This window comes from Vigna unguiculata, chromosome 1, assembly GCF_004118075.2.
Source record: "Vigna unguiculata cultivar IT97K-499-35 chromosome 1, ASM411807v1, whole genome shotgun sequence".
Taxonomy (NCBI): domain Eukaryota; kingdom Viridiplantae; phylum Streptophyta; class Magnoliopsida; order Fabales; family Fabaceae; genus Vigna; species Vigna unguiculata.
Genome location: NC_040279.1, coordinates 36,576,996 through 36,593,061, shown reverse-complemented (window position 1 = coordinate 36,593,061; position 16,066 = coordinate 36,576,996). Strand labels below are relative to the sequence as shown.

General features: G+C 29.0%; 2 protein-coding genes across 2 annotated transcripts; one reads left to right on the top strand and one right to left on the bottom strand.

The window, feature by feature from the left end:
• Positions 1-5,231: 5,231 nt before the first annotated feature.
• LOC114164539 lies at positions 5,232-6,239 on the top strand. The gene has a single exon (XM_028049252.1). The coding sequence runs from the start codon at positions 5,513-5,515 to the stop codon at positions 5,888-5,890; it is 378 nt and encodes a 125-aa protein (XP_027905053.1). The 5' UTR covers positions 5,232-5,512; the 3' UTR covers positions 5,891-6,239.
• Positions 6,240-9,833: 3,594 nt separating this feature from the next.
• LOC114173132 (rho GTPase-activating protein 2-like) lies at positions 9,834-12,619 on the bottom strand. Its single transcript, XM_028057371.1, has 4 exons — positions 12,092-12,619; positions 11,311-11,431; positions 10,844-11,194; positions 9,834-10,761 (listed from the first exon to the last, which is right to left on the bottom strand). Exons 1-4 carry the CDS (start codon positions 12,397-12,399, stop codon positions 10,204-10,206), a joined length of 1,338 nt encoding a protein of 445 aa, XP_027913172.1. The 5' UTR covers positions 12,400-12,619; the 3' UTR covers positions 9,834-10,203.
• Between the last annotated feature and the right edge of the window lie 3,447 nt (positions 12,620-16,066).

Here is a 16,066-nt window from a genome sequence, read left to right as displayed (position 1 = left end):
AATTATTAATTAAAAATAAAATAATTAATTTAATAGTCTATGTAAAATTTTAAAAATAGTACTTTTAAAATAATTAGTTTTCTTCTGAAAAGGTTTTGAAAACTAAAAAATCAAATTAAAAACCTGTTTTCAGAAGTGGACTTTCGACCTGTTTTTAGGTCACTGCCGAAATGAGGGAAGGAAGACACAGAATTTGACTCTCTAGAGGCCCATTTATAGTTGAATAAATATTTGTATAATGGATTTATCTCAGAAATTTGCTTTTGTAAAGGGTTAATTACATAAAAAATTTCACATTAAAGTTTGTATAAATTTATTTTAAAAATATAATATTTCACCAATCATATTTTTATTTTCAAATCAATTTAATAAAATCGTTTAAGAAAAAATAAATTCTTTTACAGTAACAAAAAAAATCTTGAATAATGACGTGATTAAGAAGATAAATTATTATAGCCAGTCACATTTTTTGAACAAAAAATAATCATAGGTAAAATTAGTACTTCCTATAACATTATTACCAAAAATATTTTTTAATATTTAAATTAATAAATATTGACGAAGCAAGATCACAGAAAGAAATGATATTGAAATAAACAATGCTCAAAGATCTTGATACTCTTGTTTTTTGGCTTGATTTAAATTATGGATGTATTTTTATAAATTCCATAATATAGATTTGTAATCTTTTTTATAATGTATGCTTTTTTTTTAGCTGTTCATTTTTCCCTTAATTTTTATTTTCCTGTAATTTCGTTTAATTATTTGTATTTTTTTTTATCTTTTAGTAAATTGTGAACTATTCTTATAAGCATTTAACGTATGAATTTAAGATTTAAAAATACCTGTCCAAATAAAAAAACGAAAAACATCACAATAACTTGACTACAGAGAAATCATGTATCCATAACAAAATATAATTTTGTTATACTTTTAATGAGTTAAAATATATATTAATTTAGTTTCTATATTATTATATCAAACATACTTAACTACATAATATTATAGATGAAAATAAATAATGGGTTATAACTCCATCATAGGAAAGTGTAAAGAGAATCTAAATTCGTCAGTCTGTATAGACTAATTCAACATAAACTGTAGTCAAATTATCTTATCATGGAGTTAATATTATTTCTTTTAGTTTTTTATTATTTATATCTTGTAACTAAATATTTTTATTTATTATTTTATTAATATCATATATTTACAAGTATGAGTATAAATTTTACAATATATTTATCATTTATTTATAATAAGTAATAATTATTATAGTTCAAGTTTTCATTTTTATTTTTATTTTTTATAATAAAATTTTTTATAAGACACTCAAATTTAATATTTAACGTTGCACGATTTTATTAACATTTCTACTTTTTCAATTTAATAAAATATGATAAAATCATGCAGGTCAGGGAAAAAATGGAATGGTTTTTCACGCATATATACCCCTACATAAGATCAATATAAATGTAATAGTAAACTGTAATAAAATTATGAAAGTTAAAAATAGGGATCAAAATTAGTTTAAAAGAATCCAAGACCAAAATTTCAATTTTAACAAGATTTTGCAAAATATAATAATCAAAATTAAGAGTGTTAAGAGTGTTAATAGTAGAACCACGATGAGCTCTAAAACAAGAAGATAATGAGATGTAAGATTTAGATAAGAAAAAAGTTCATTATCGTTGGAAGTCTTACATTGATTAAAGATAAAACAATTTTATAATATATATAAGTGAGGTGCAAACCTCACCTTACAAGTCAGTTTTGTAGAGTTGAGTTAAACTTAAAACTCATTTTTAACATGGTATCATAACCAAGTTAGAGTCTATCATAGCGAGCTTTCTTAAACATTTTATTCCACTTCATATCGAATCGCTAACGGATCATTTACTAATTTCTAGTCTCATGCACACTGTCACTAACTTTCGCAACATATTTATGCTGTAATGGGTTGAAAATACTTATATTTTTTTTAAAAAAAGTAATTTTCTTATAGTAAGATATTAAAAAGAAAAATTTTAATTAGACAGCTCTTCATGATGATAGCATAATTTACTCTCAATTAATTAACTAATTAGTATAAGCTTATGCATTATATTATAAGCATGAAGACATAAAGAAAAAGTGATGATTAATTAGAAACTTGTTTTAGACATAATAGGTTTTGGTGATGGCAATGACAATTGCCCACACGCTTTATAGATGTATGCTGGCTGCCTAGTGCATAACAAAAGTCAACTTTTCTCATTATCTCTTTCTTTTTAATAAATCAATCGCCACCCACCCACCATGCCTCTCTCTCCTTTTTTTTTTTTATTTCATCTTTTTCTACCATCTTTTTAAATATTTTACGAAACAATTAAGATATGTTAGGTAACACACTAACAAAATAGCAACTAACAACTAAGATAAAAAAGAATATTAAACACGTAAAAAGACAACTAAAACTAAGATATCATTTATATAGAAAACAATATTTTTTTCAATAAAAATACGAAAAATAGTTATTATTTTAAAAAAATAAAGAAGACTTTTTTCCCCTCAATCACTAAAATAAAAGGAAGTGACATTTAGTATGTTTTATTAGAAAATATTGTGTTTCTTTTATAAAAAAAAAACATCAATGTTTCTTCTTAAGCGAGGCTTCTCTTCTAACATTTTTCTTCTTAAAAAATTCTTATTAAATTAATCAAATCTTCAAATCATCATGTTTATTAATTACTAACATTATTTTATCATATGTTTTTCTTTTAAAAATTTAAATAACATTTAGAGTTGCTTTTATTGTTCATTTGGTTTATACTTTGTTTTTTTAAGTTAATGGTAAACAAATCGGAATAAATCTCAATAAAACTTTTTACAATTATAAAATTAAACAACATTAAAATTAAAAGTTAGCTCAGTTAATGATACGATTAAATTAAAGTATATTAATAGGTGAGAATTTTAATTCTACAATCAGTTTCAAGTAGTGGTGATAACACAGTCCAATCCATTTTGATTCAATTAGTCTGTAAAAATTGGGTTGAGCAAAATTGACTCGTCAAACAAAAACAGGTTAATAATGGTAATTTGTCTTGTACAGGTACATGACAGACTACCGAGTTCGTCCGTCACTTTTTAATTTGTTTTCAAAATTTTTAATCTTTTAAATTATTTTATATATATATATAAATTAATATTAAAAACATATTTAATCATATAAAATATTTTTTAAACTTTTAATTGATTAGTTAATATTTTTAATTAGATAAATTAAAATAAATATTATATTTACTTGTTATATTACTCTAATCTAACTAATAATTGAAACATAATAAGTGTTAATGATTTAAATTTACATTTACATATTTTTCAAAAATATAATATAAAGAATTCAACTTTTTAATTATTTTTATTTTTAATTTTAAAATAAACAAGTCGAGACAAACTAACCTGTATTTTAATTTATGAAATTGATGAATCAAATTGATGAACTGAATAAAACGAACTAACAAATTGAAATATTTAACTCGCACAGTCCCTTTAACATGAACTGTTATGTAGAAAATATTGAAGGTAAAGGTTGATAGTTTTAAAAATAGTAATAAAAAACATGTTGATAGAATACCGGTGGATAAAAACTTTAGATAATCCCACATTTATTTCTATCGGTATATATTAAAAATGAAAAGTAAAAATTTGATTATAATAGTTATCTTTATTATTATACATCAAAAGAAATTCCACACCTCTACTTCAAAGAGTTTGTTCGTGTTTATTTTTTAAAAAGGACTTTTTTATATAATATAAAACTTTTACTTTTTATAACATATTTTCAAATCCGTTTATTTTCTTTAAAAAATATATATTTTTTTAAAGTAATCCTATCTATTTCTTAAGTCATTTATTTATTTTCAGCTTGACAAAAATGGTTGAATATCTCTTTTACATGTAGCCGTACGAAACTGAAAGTAACAAGTGTGATGCAAGCATGACAAGTGGAACAGGGGAACTTAATTCACGGAGTTAGAACAAGTGAACGGTGATGATTTTATTTTGAATGATAGTACTTTATTTAACAGTTCTAAGGTCAAGTTCAATTGTTTACCGTGACGTGAATCTCATGGTGACGCGGTCTTTCTTTTACCTTTATTTTATTTTGCTAAATCACCAAATATTTTTCTAAGTTGGCTGCCTCAAGTTTCATGCATTCGATGCTGCCCATAACGTTTCTCCTTTGCATTATCAAACACGGAACTATTCACCTTATCACAACAACAACAACGTAAGCCATCAGACCAACCTAAGGTTGGAGGATGTCACAAATAACTTAATGCTTCATTCTTGCCTTAATCATACCTTCATTTTTAATCTTCATACCCAATCAAACCAGTATTTTAATAGTTGAATTTTAAGCTTAATTTAATTTTATTATTTATCTATATTTGTTTTGTCTTTAATTGCTATAAAATAGAATATGCAACACATTTTTTATATTGATACATATACATTACAAACATGATATTAAATATTAATGATAGTTGTGTAAAAGGTAGTACAATAAAAATAACAAACAATAAATCTTATTAGAATATATTTAAAATGAATTTATATTATCTTAAAAAGTAAATTTTAAAATTAGATCAATTTTATAAAACTAAAAAGTGAATTTATTAATAAAAAAATTATGTACAAGTGAGATATAGAAAATACACATGATTTTTTTTATCGACAAATAGTAATTGTTAGTATTTTGATAATGGAAGGAGTTGAATTCACAATCTTTTTACCCTTTAGTGACAGTTCCACATCAACTAGAGATAAGATCATTTCATAGTATATAAGTGAGGTACAAATCTCATCTTACAAGTCGATTTGGTGGGGTTGAGTTAGGTTTACAACCCACTTTTAACACCCTTCCTTCCAAACACTTTAAATCAATTTTATAACTCCAAAAATATTAATGAAGAGTTAAATTCACATCCATCTTACATTTCATCAAAATTTTCAAAATCTACAAATGAAACAAGAAAAATTTTATAAGAAAAAAAAGTCATACATAGATCAGACTTGACCAGAGCCACGAATTTTGACACCTAGAGAGACAAATAGAGGCAAAGGCTATGTTTGAGGGTTAAGATCTTTTGTACTAAAATAGCAAAACAAACGTGGCTATTAAGATAGTTCCCATTTATGTTTCATTGTCTTAAATCTGTTCTAGAAGAATGTTGAAACATGTTCTTATTGCTCTTGGATTAAATAAATAGTTGCTGTCCCTCTAGAAGACCATGACAAATCTGAGGCAAATCCTTCTCCTTCAGTAATGACAATTGACTGCTTCCATACGTTAGAGGCTAAGTCTTAGAAAGATTGCCCCGTCACTGTCGCAAAAACTATCAAACAACTTCTTCTTTCGATCTCACTGTTTATTTCAGTGTCTCGGAGATGCCCTTCTGCAGTGTTGGATGCACCACTCGCAGAGTTTCAAACCAAATCTTTGCTTCATTTTGATGATACAAGGTCGATGGACATGAAGAACCCTTCTGATTTCCCTTCTAATTACATGCTTCTTGAGGCCAGTGGTGACTCTGAAACTGATTGCAATCCCACTATGGAAGAACATGGTTCTGATGATGATGCTCAATCTTGCATCCACGATAGTTCTGAGACATGTAATGCTGCAGAGCTCAAAGGATACGAGTTTTGGAAAAATGATCATGATGTAGACGATGTTGAAGATGATGAGAAGAAAAGTGAGGTTCATGGAACATCATATTGTGATGATGATGATGATGAGATGCAAGAACACCAGAAGTCGTGTGTCTCTGATGAGTCAGGCCATGAAGTGTTGGATGAGATGGAAAAGAACAGAAGGTTCTGGGAAGCTTGCTTGGCATCGTGATTACGTTTGAAGTAATTCCCTTTTTCTCTGAATCACACTGTTCTGGCTTCAAGAACATTCATACAAATTTCTTTCTTTTTGGGTCAATTAAACTTGTCAAAAAGATAAAAGCTTTCAATTGTATGTATCTATGGCTAAACGGAATTGTTCACAGTTTCAAACCACATTTACTTGTATAAATCATTGATCACACTATTCAAGTATTACCATTTCTTATAACAGCTTAATCATGTAGCATACTCTTGATACAGAATCGATTGATTCAGTTTAGTTATCTTTGAAATTGGGATTATGAGATTCCATGGTTAAGGAGATTCAGGGAAATTCGGTTCTGCGATTCATTCTTTCAGAGTTTTAGCTGTGAAAGCATGGTACAGTAGTTCAGCAGTTTTAATGCACAGGAAAGTATATTCTGGTTTTGCTTAGGCCCACTGATTCAAAATTCTCACATGTTGATCAATTTCTGAAGTTTTGATGAATAATAAATGCAATGCAACATGTGATCTTTTGAATAATTGAACACCAATTACGGTCCAACTGAGTTGAGTATTTTATTATTGTAGTACCAGGTATTATGCAGCATTCAAAATTCAAACATTTTCAAATAGTTTTATGGTCAAATTTCACACTTTTTTTGGGTCAAGTTCATGGACTTTCATGAAATGGGAATGATAATAAAAGTGTTGAAACTGTGACAAGTAATAAATTGCCACTTATCTATTCTATTATGTGATGCTAGAGTCGATAAGATTATTTCTAACTTGAATTCATCATCAAACTTCTAAGTTTTGACTAAGATATATGATATATTTATGAGTTTAATTGTTAAGCATTAACTGTATAAATATATTGTTAACCAAACAAAATTTGAAATAAATTCCTTGCTTTTTATTATAGTGTTGGTTCATTTTGGACTAGAGACTGGGTTATGGTCCATTGCCGCCTAATATTTTTTTTTCTTCAACTTTTTAGCTATGATGAGATAATAATAATGTAAAAAATCATTTAAGTAAATTCTTTTCTTTGTATTTATCGATACAGGTAAGAGACATTGGATCATGCACCACACATCTTTTTAGAATATATATATATATATATATATATATATATATATATATATATATATATATTTTGTTGAAGAATTTTTTTTTTTGTTAGGAGAAGATAACTTGTGTGATTTCATTATGAATCAATTAAATATGAAGCTAACATAACCAATGGCAGCCCTACTAACACGTGTTCTACCATGTTAGTTTGCATTCTAAAAAACTTAACATTAAAGTTTGGAAATTGGGAAAAAAAGACATTACATTTATGGAAGATCAAACCAAACTCAGAAATATCTTCCCCTATGAAGTCAATATCATTAACCACAAGTTTGCAATTAGGTTAAGAAAAATACTTATTGATAACCAAGAAAAATTACTCAATGCAAACTATTAAGTAAAACTCATGGCTTAAGTACATGTTGTGGTGAGATTTTGAATTTTTGAAATATAGTTATGAAATATAAAAAATATAAGATACAGGTTATATATAGAAGTTTATCATCTTTGTGTACTTGTATATAGAAAGTAAAAAAGTGACAAAATATTTATAACTCTTGATCTTAATTTTTTAAATTTAAATAATAAATAAATATATTTGTTATCTTTATGTAAAAAATATTTTCGGAAATAGAAAAATTTTCTAAAATTTAATTTAAATAATTTTTTTAGCATTCTTTTTCCCTAAATATTTATTTTAATTTCAAATTTCACAAAATTAATTATCTTTTTTTAATCTTCCTATTTTTTGTTTATAAGTTTTGTCTTTCTTTTTCTTTCAAGACATTATATTTTCATTCAATTTGATATTTTTTTATTGTATTTATTCTTTTATAAATCTTATGTTCTTTGTTTATTTTGGATCCATAGTACTGAGATGGTACATTTGTGGATGTTAAAATGTGATTCTTTATTATTTTTTCCGCTTGAACATAAAAAATTTTCAAGAAATATTCATCTTTTTTCAATTTTGATCCTTCTTTTATACATTCTTTATTTGTAATCAACTCTTCTTTTATTAAATATAAAACAAATCTTTTGTCTTTGATATAAACTTTGAATACTTTTAGGTTCTTTGCATCTTTAACCACATAAGGTTTATGATTAACATATACAAGATGCCAGAAATTAATTTGACACCTACATGAATCTTAATTGCAACTATTCTTATACCTTTCACAGTAAATTTTTCTCCATTCCTAATTCTCACTTTAGAAATATCTTATTTGTTGAGTTCTTTGACAAGGAATCGAACATAAGTTATATGTTTTGTACAACCTTTAATCCAACATTTTGTGAAGTTTTTGATTGTAACACATGGTGTTCAAGGAAGCAGTGAATCTTTTAATTCGTCCTCCACAATCTTAATCTTGAGAATGTTGGAATTCATCCTCCAAAAAATTGTTTTAATATTCTTTAATTATTGCAGACTCTTTCATCATTTGCATCTCAAACTCTCGAATCTAATTTAGCACTTTAAGATCGTGATTATGATGATAATCATTTGTGAAATAACAAAAAACAAACATGACTTCGTCTTTATCTTCTTTATCTTTTTGTTTATTTTGCATAAATTTGGGTCATAGTAGAATTTTTAGATAATGCATCAATCATGTAATCCTTTGTCGCAGTTTTTCATAAATCTAATACATCTAGATAAGTTTGCATTCTTAAAAATCATAAATCATAATTTTCACTATCATATAGTGAAATAACAATTTTTTAAAATTTTTCTTCTATCTTAATTTTATTGGTTTCAAAATAATTATGACTTTTGACATTATTGATGAAATTTTGAATTTTAAAAATATAAGAGATATCAAATATATTAAATGGAAGAGCTTATCAAATATATAAAAACACAAAACAAAATATGATAAAATATCAAATATTTATAATATTTCAATCTTAATTTTTTAAATTTAAATAACAAATAAATATTTTTTTAATCCTTGTATAAAGGATATTTCTAAAAACAGAAAAAATTTCTAAAAACTAAGATAAGTAAAAATAATATAAATAAGATGATGATGAGCGAATATTCTCCACATGTGATACCATAGCATTCATTTACTATCTCTGTCTTTTTACAAATAAATTGGCCCCCAAGGAGTTCAAATTTTATTTTGTCTGACAAAAGCATCAAAATTGCATTGAAGTATAGCATGGTTTGATCATATCAGAATTGTTGATAAAGATAAAATAATGACCTTTATTAGATCTTGCATACTACATTACGTAAGGAATATGTCTTAAGTCACTCATTTGGGCACCAAAACAATATTAGTATCATTTATAGAACTAAAAAAATTCACCCAAACATAACCATTGGCATCATGCATAACAAATATCTTCTATTATACCTCATACAGCTTCCGCCTTAAATATAAGTTTCCAGAGTAATAATCTGCAATATCACGCAAACCCCTCATCTTCAACATTTTTATTACGTCCATCTTGCAACTTCTGAATTTTATTTAGTCTTCATCTAGTAGAAGCATGGTTGTGGAGAAACCCTTTATTTGATCAGTATCACGTAGCCAATAAATCTTGGACCTTTGCTTCCAGTTTTGTTCTCGGAGCATTCTCTTGAAACAAAAAAGTCACAATTCACTCGATATTATTTACTGAGAATTCAGGTGAGTCTAAATGATAAAGTTGAACACCATATAAAATTAAAAATTCGTAAATTTATTGTTTTAAGATTTTTTTTATTAAACGTGATATAATCTTTTATGTAGATTGAATTCATGTCTGAGTGATGTTTAAGGAAATGGGTGCCAAGGCCTGTGTTGAATTATCTTCTTTTGTGATAATGGATATACTTATTGAATGCTGTCTTTGCCTCAAGAATAGAGGGTGATGAATAGTGTACGACTCTAACAGCTATACCATTGTGAAAGGAATTCAACATTTATCTACCAGTAATGTTACATTACCACCAAATTTTGATCATGCACAGATACAAACAAAGCAAGCACCATTTCTTGCTGAACCAATCTCTCTATTCCCTAACAATTCGTCAATGCATTCATCACCACGTGTTTGAAATTTGAAAATACGCTTAGCCACTGCTTAGACTCCCCCATCCAATCCGGTACTGGGACATAGATAATCAGAATCAGGTCAAATTCAGCCCTAAACTGAACATAACCACTGTCCACACTCTTCAACAAACAACACATTTCCTACACCCGTGTACCAATTCATTTACACAAGGTTAGAAACTTAAACACCGCTTAAGAGTTAAAATACATTCAGTTCTTATTAACTAGATGCAAACAGTGGAACTAGAGAAACAGGATCTGGAAATTTATCGATCATCTCCACATCATTGGTGCTCGTGCTTCCCATTGATGAACTACTTGTGTCAGCATTTGATTCCTCGGCAGTAAGAGTTGTTCTTGAGTCATCTTCGGAAGAGAAACTTGAGCAGGAATTCTCAGTTTTTATGTCAGTAAATGATAAATTGGATTCCAAGTTATTATCTACAGGTTTTTCAGAGAATCTTTTTGTTTTCTCATCCAAACGTTTCAAGAAGCACTCCACTATCTCACTCACTGATGATGCATCACCCTCCTCGTCCTCTTCACTGGTAGGACTGTAGATAACATCATGAAGATGATGATCATGATGATCACCATCATCATCATCTTGCTGACTATCATAGTCACCCTCGGATTGGCGATCAGATGAACCAGATGACATGGGCGAGTATCCTCCTTCGGCTGCTTCCTCACGTTTTCTCAGTGTGTTCAGAATTAGTGTCTTCAGTAAATTCATCACTTGCACCGCATGCATCAGAGCAGTTAATGGATCAGACATCTGTTTCAGGAAACATGAAAATATTTTGACTAGTTAATGATTTAGATTTTAAGATTTTAAGATGTATGTATAGGAAACATACCTGAGTCATATTTGGAGCAAAAACCATTGCAATGTTTCTTGCATCCATTTTGTTGTAATCCTCTTCAGCTACAACATCAGCCATGAGATCAATGGCCCAGTTGAGCAAGGCTGACTCGGTTGGCTTTAGCTGCTTCACAAGCTGAACACAATCTTCTTCTGTGTCGCACTCAATAACTTGCTCAGGGGAAAGTCCATCAAGAACTCCTGAAGGAAGTTCTCTGAACCATGCTTTGATTAGGCCGGCCAAGCAGTGGACATCAATGTCATCAGGCACAACACCCTTATTCAACTGCTCCCTCAAATGCTCCTCTTCAGTGTTCTCTGGATTTATGCGAAATATACCTTCAGCCTGAAAATTCATCAAGAACAGACCACACAAATGAGATAGTCAATGACCCAATCTCGCAAGGTTTTTCTTTGTCAATGGTCCAAATGGCAAAGAATGTAATAACATTTGGTACCTACCTTTAGGCCACCCTGTGAGTATAATCGCTCTTGCATTAGCAGTAGAATGGTGGGGACACTGTTTCCTTTTGAATCGTAGGAACACTGCATTGATTCTGCTGAGACGCCAAACACACTAACGCTGCAAGTGTTGAAGATGGCAAATCACATCAGAATACCGATAAAACATGAATCCCACCCAGATCAAAAAACACAAACACCCCACTTTGCAATTACACAAATCAAAGAAACTTGCTTTCATTTTTCAAAAGTGTTACTGTATATCCAAAAGCATGAGAAAAAATAGGACAGCTTTTAAATCCCACATTACCGTTAGGTATTTTTTCAGCAAATAAAGGCAAACCTTAATTCACCTTTTAATGCAACTATAATAAAGGTAAAGTTTAATCTCCTTTTGAATGCAACTATCTAACTTTTAGTTTCCTCCTTATTTCACTTTTCTCCCACGCAACGGACGAAAATCCTTATTGAAGAATATTAACGTACATTCCTCCGTCAACACACTCAGTAGAAATGTAGACGGGTTTATGGCCATAAAACTCTCCACTTCATAAAATCCCAACACAGTGGATAAATTTCCAGCTTAATCTGTCAATTTTGGTGTTTGGCGAAACACTCCAGAGGATTTGAACTAGAAAATAAAAAACTCTACCAACTTTTGAAAAAGAAAAACTATTTACTCACGCAGAAACAGACCCACCAACACCAAATATGAAACAAAAGAAATAAACTTGGAGCATTTTTAGTAAACCCCATTTGAAAAAGGTGAAGAAAGGAGTACCTAGCACTGGGAACAGGAGCGGGTACATGAACCTCCAGCTCAAGGGGAAGACCCAGAAACCCATTGAAGCGATCGAAAGTGACATGACTAACATGCTTGACGTTTGTGGGCCATCCGATCTCCATGGGGTGATGGACGGCGGAGATAACATCGTCGGGACTGTCCACACTGCAAGCCACCATCGATTTCCTCAGCGCCGCCAACAGAACCGCCACCGGCGAGGCCGGGTTTTGGTCCTCCTCGGCGGCTCTCCGCCCCTTCCCAGCACCGCATCCGCCAACGCTGGTGACCACGACTTGCCCCGTCATCCTTATCTTCTTCGACAGAGAAACGAAAGACACACGCTCTATCTATGTCTCTCCGGGTGCACGAGTGGAGAGAGATTTTTGTTGTTTTTTGTTTGTGCTTGTGTTTATTGGGAGGTGGGAATGGAGACAGATTTGAAATTTGAGGATGAGTTTGGTAATGCGAGTTTTGTTGCGTTGCATTGAAGTTGTTTGCTAGTTATGTATGTTGTGTATGTATCTGTGAACTTTGAACCTCAACGGCCACTCGTTTCAAATTTTTGTTCCAGACTTTATCTACCCTCTTCTCTCTCCTTTTTGACCTCACTGTCCTTACTATTAACACCACATGCCACCACACATTATTAACTGCATCTTATTACTTCCAATTATCATTATTAATTCTAAATAATTATTTAGTCCCATTATTAATTCTAAATAATTATTTAGTCCCATTATTAAACTGCAAAAAGGGGACAACTTTGAATAATGGGCTATTTTGTTTTCTTTCGCCTTTCATTTTAGTATATTAATCATGAACAAAAGAAATAAATTTCCTGAAATATTTTTTTTGTTTTGTTTTGTTACCGCTCCCCTGTTGAATTAAATGTAGTTTCATCCTTAAATCATCTAAGGTAATCGTTTGTTAAAATGTTAAATCTTAAAACGGCACAACCGAGAATATTGGAATAGTATATTCTCGTAGAAACAATTCATATAGCCAACGAAAGTGCCCTGCATAAAGGACAATAATTAGTTGGCAATAAAGTTTTTATAGTGAAAAAAAAGTGATCCTATTTGCTTCTTGCGTTGAGTGAGTCAGCTAAAATAAACAACACAATCATTTATGAAATTAAGGCATCGAATTCGATGTGCGTTCTATAGTTTGAACATCAAATCAAATCTATAAACTCGGTTTCATTTAATACGCAAATGGTGAAAAATTAGAATTTATGAACATCATTAAGGTGGTGTACTTTCACGCAAGGACAAATTATCAAATTCCAATGACCCATAGAAAGACATGCCGTCGTCCTTCATAATAAAATTCGAATTTTATGGAAGACCGTTGCAAAAGAATATGATCGTTCTTTTATGGACACTTTCCTTGTTATGTAGGAAGTGTTATCATCGGAGACAGCAACCTTTGCATCTTTTTTGCCTGATTCTAAATGCTTTATGAGAAACGGGATGCACAAGTAAAATGTATACGTTACAACCTTTGCATCATCCATGCAAGTAACAATAATAAGAAAAAAAAATTGTTTATTTCATAATTATAAAACTGTCTCTTTATTTTGTTATTTTGTGGGATACCCTAGAAAAAAAAATGAATGGGTCATAAACAAGCACGAAAAAGAGAGAGAAAACACAAATACCTGAATGTTGGGTAATTGTGGACCCTTATATATTAACATGGGATTGGGATGAGACTCTTAAAGACTGACATGTAAAGGGTCACTGATAGGACACAAGACTAGAAAATAATTCAATGGAACCATTTTTAGGAATTCAACTCACATATCGTATTGGAGAATGAACACCTAAAATAGACTAACTGATTTATGCTTTCTAACACCTTCACCTGTTGATATTGACTATACATTTTATTCCTATATAAATCAATTACTTTTTGTGAGAGATTGATGTTGAATTTTTTATTCACAAAAAAAAAAACAAAATAATATGTTGCTAAGAGAAAAAAAATGTTATTTTTTACAGGAATAAATGTAAAAATGTAAGGGTCCTTTTTCTCATTCCTTCTGTATTAGAGTTTGGCTGAGTTTAATTTATCTAACTCGAATTCTCGTTGTGTGTGATATTTTGGTCAAAGATTTCTTCTCGTATAATGAGAAGATTGTCTTTTGATAATTAGATAAGTATAGGGCCGAGGGAGCGGCACTTGAGGGGTCCATGGACCCAGCCCCAACTTTCTTTAAAATTCAGATTATATTTTTTTTCTTTCTAAATTGTAATTTTTATTCATCAAATTTTGTTCATGCATTTCAAAATAAATATATCTCATATCTTAAAAATTTTCAATATAATTAATTTATAACATTTATTTTCGCATTGCTCTATTATTTTCTTTGCTGGAAATAAAAAACAATGTGTCCCGCCTAAGTAAATTGTAATATCTTATTTAGATTCCTGAACTAAATTTACTGACTACAAATTTAATGACCTTCCTGTTCACAATAAATTATTAATCTCAGGAACTAAAATTTCAGATTATATATATATAATTTAAAAAAATACTGAAATCTTCAAACTTTTTTATCTTTGACACTAATTTGTTGTTTGCAGAGAGGCCCGGAGAAAGTTGAGATTTAATAAACATGTATAATTGCACTGGTACAATTTTTTTCGAATAATTGGGCCTACTTGGCCCTAAGAATCAGTTATTGGGCATATATGCAATACTTTATTTTATGAGCTTAGCTGTATGTCCTTTCAAATATTTGGTAGTGGCATTCATTTTATTTTATTTCCTCTTTTAAATTTCAACACGCGGCTTTCTACGAAACAGATATAATTAACAAAATAAGAGGGAGAAGATTAATTACTTTCTGGCATATTTAAATAATTTTAATTTATTTTGTTAGGTTAAAAGATTTGGTAGAAAAATTATGTTATGGCTCATTTTTTTAAAAATATTTGCTTTTAAAAATTAATAACATATTTTTAGATGATCAATGAGAATTTAAGTTAATAAAAAGCAGAATTTATGATAATCACTTATTTTTCTTTTACAATATGTAGTGTGTGATTTAAACTATATATATATATATATATATATATATATATAATATTTATAAATCATTCCTCAAATTAATAACTTGATTTTGTTCTTTTTGTAATAAAAGATATATTTGTTTAAAGTCAACTATATTTATTATAATTATATTTCTACATTGAATATGATTTTGTTACAATAAATTGGTTTAAAAATTATGTCATGTAGTTTAACATTAAAAATTATTTTATGTCTATATAAAATATGGTGGTTTTTATTTTTACTCCCTGCCTTTTTCTGTTTTTGAAAAAAAATACCCATTTCTAGTTCTTAAAATGTCATAATGAGAACCAAAACAAAATATCTGGAAAAAACTAAGTTACGAGTTTAATACTTAACTTAAATAGCTTATAAGTTAATCCAATGCTTATTTATCAAAGATCTTACCATAATTAAACAAAGCTTATGAAGAAATTCAGTAAGTTAGAAGCTAAATTATTTGACATATTAAAAGTTATTATATATATATCAGTCAAATGTAGTCTAATTCGTCATTTAAGTACTATTGAATTTGACTGAAGTGTTCTATGAAAAATAACTAAGCGTGTTCTCAACCAAGAAATTTTTCACCACTTCATAGAAGATTCATTTCCTTTTCATTTTGAAGACGACATACAAGACATCAATTATAAAGTCGTTTTATCAAAGCAATCATGATTTTAGCCAGACAAAAATCTCTTAGCACTAATTGTTATTTATTTCACTTTCATTTATTATTTAGATGTAAAATGATCAATTTCACAGGTACGATGTAAGTTAAAAAAAAAAACTAGGATTAAATATGTTTTTTTTGTCCCTTGACTTTTAGTGAATTTTGGAATTAGTCAAATTCAAAACTTTATATCAATTTAATCTTTCATTTTTCGAAATACGTGGATTTAGTCCTTTTAATAT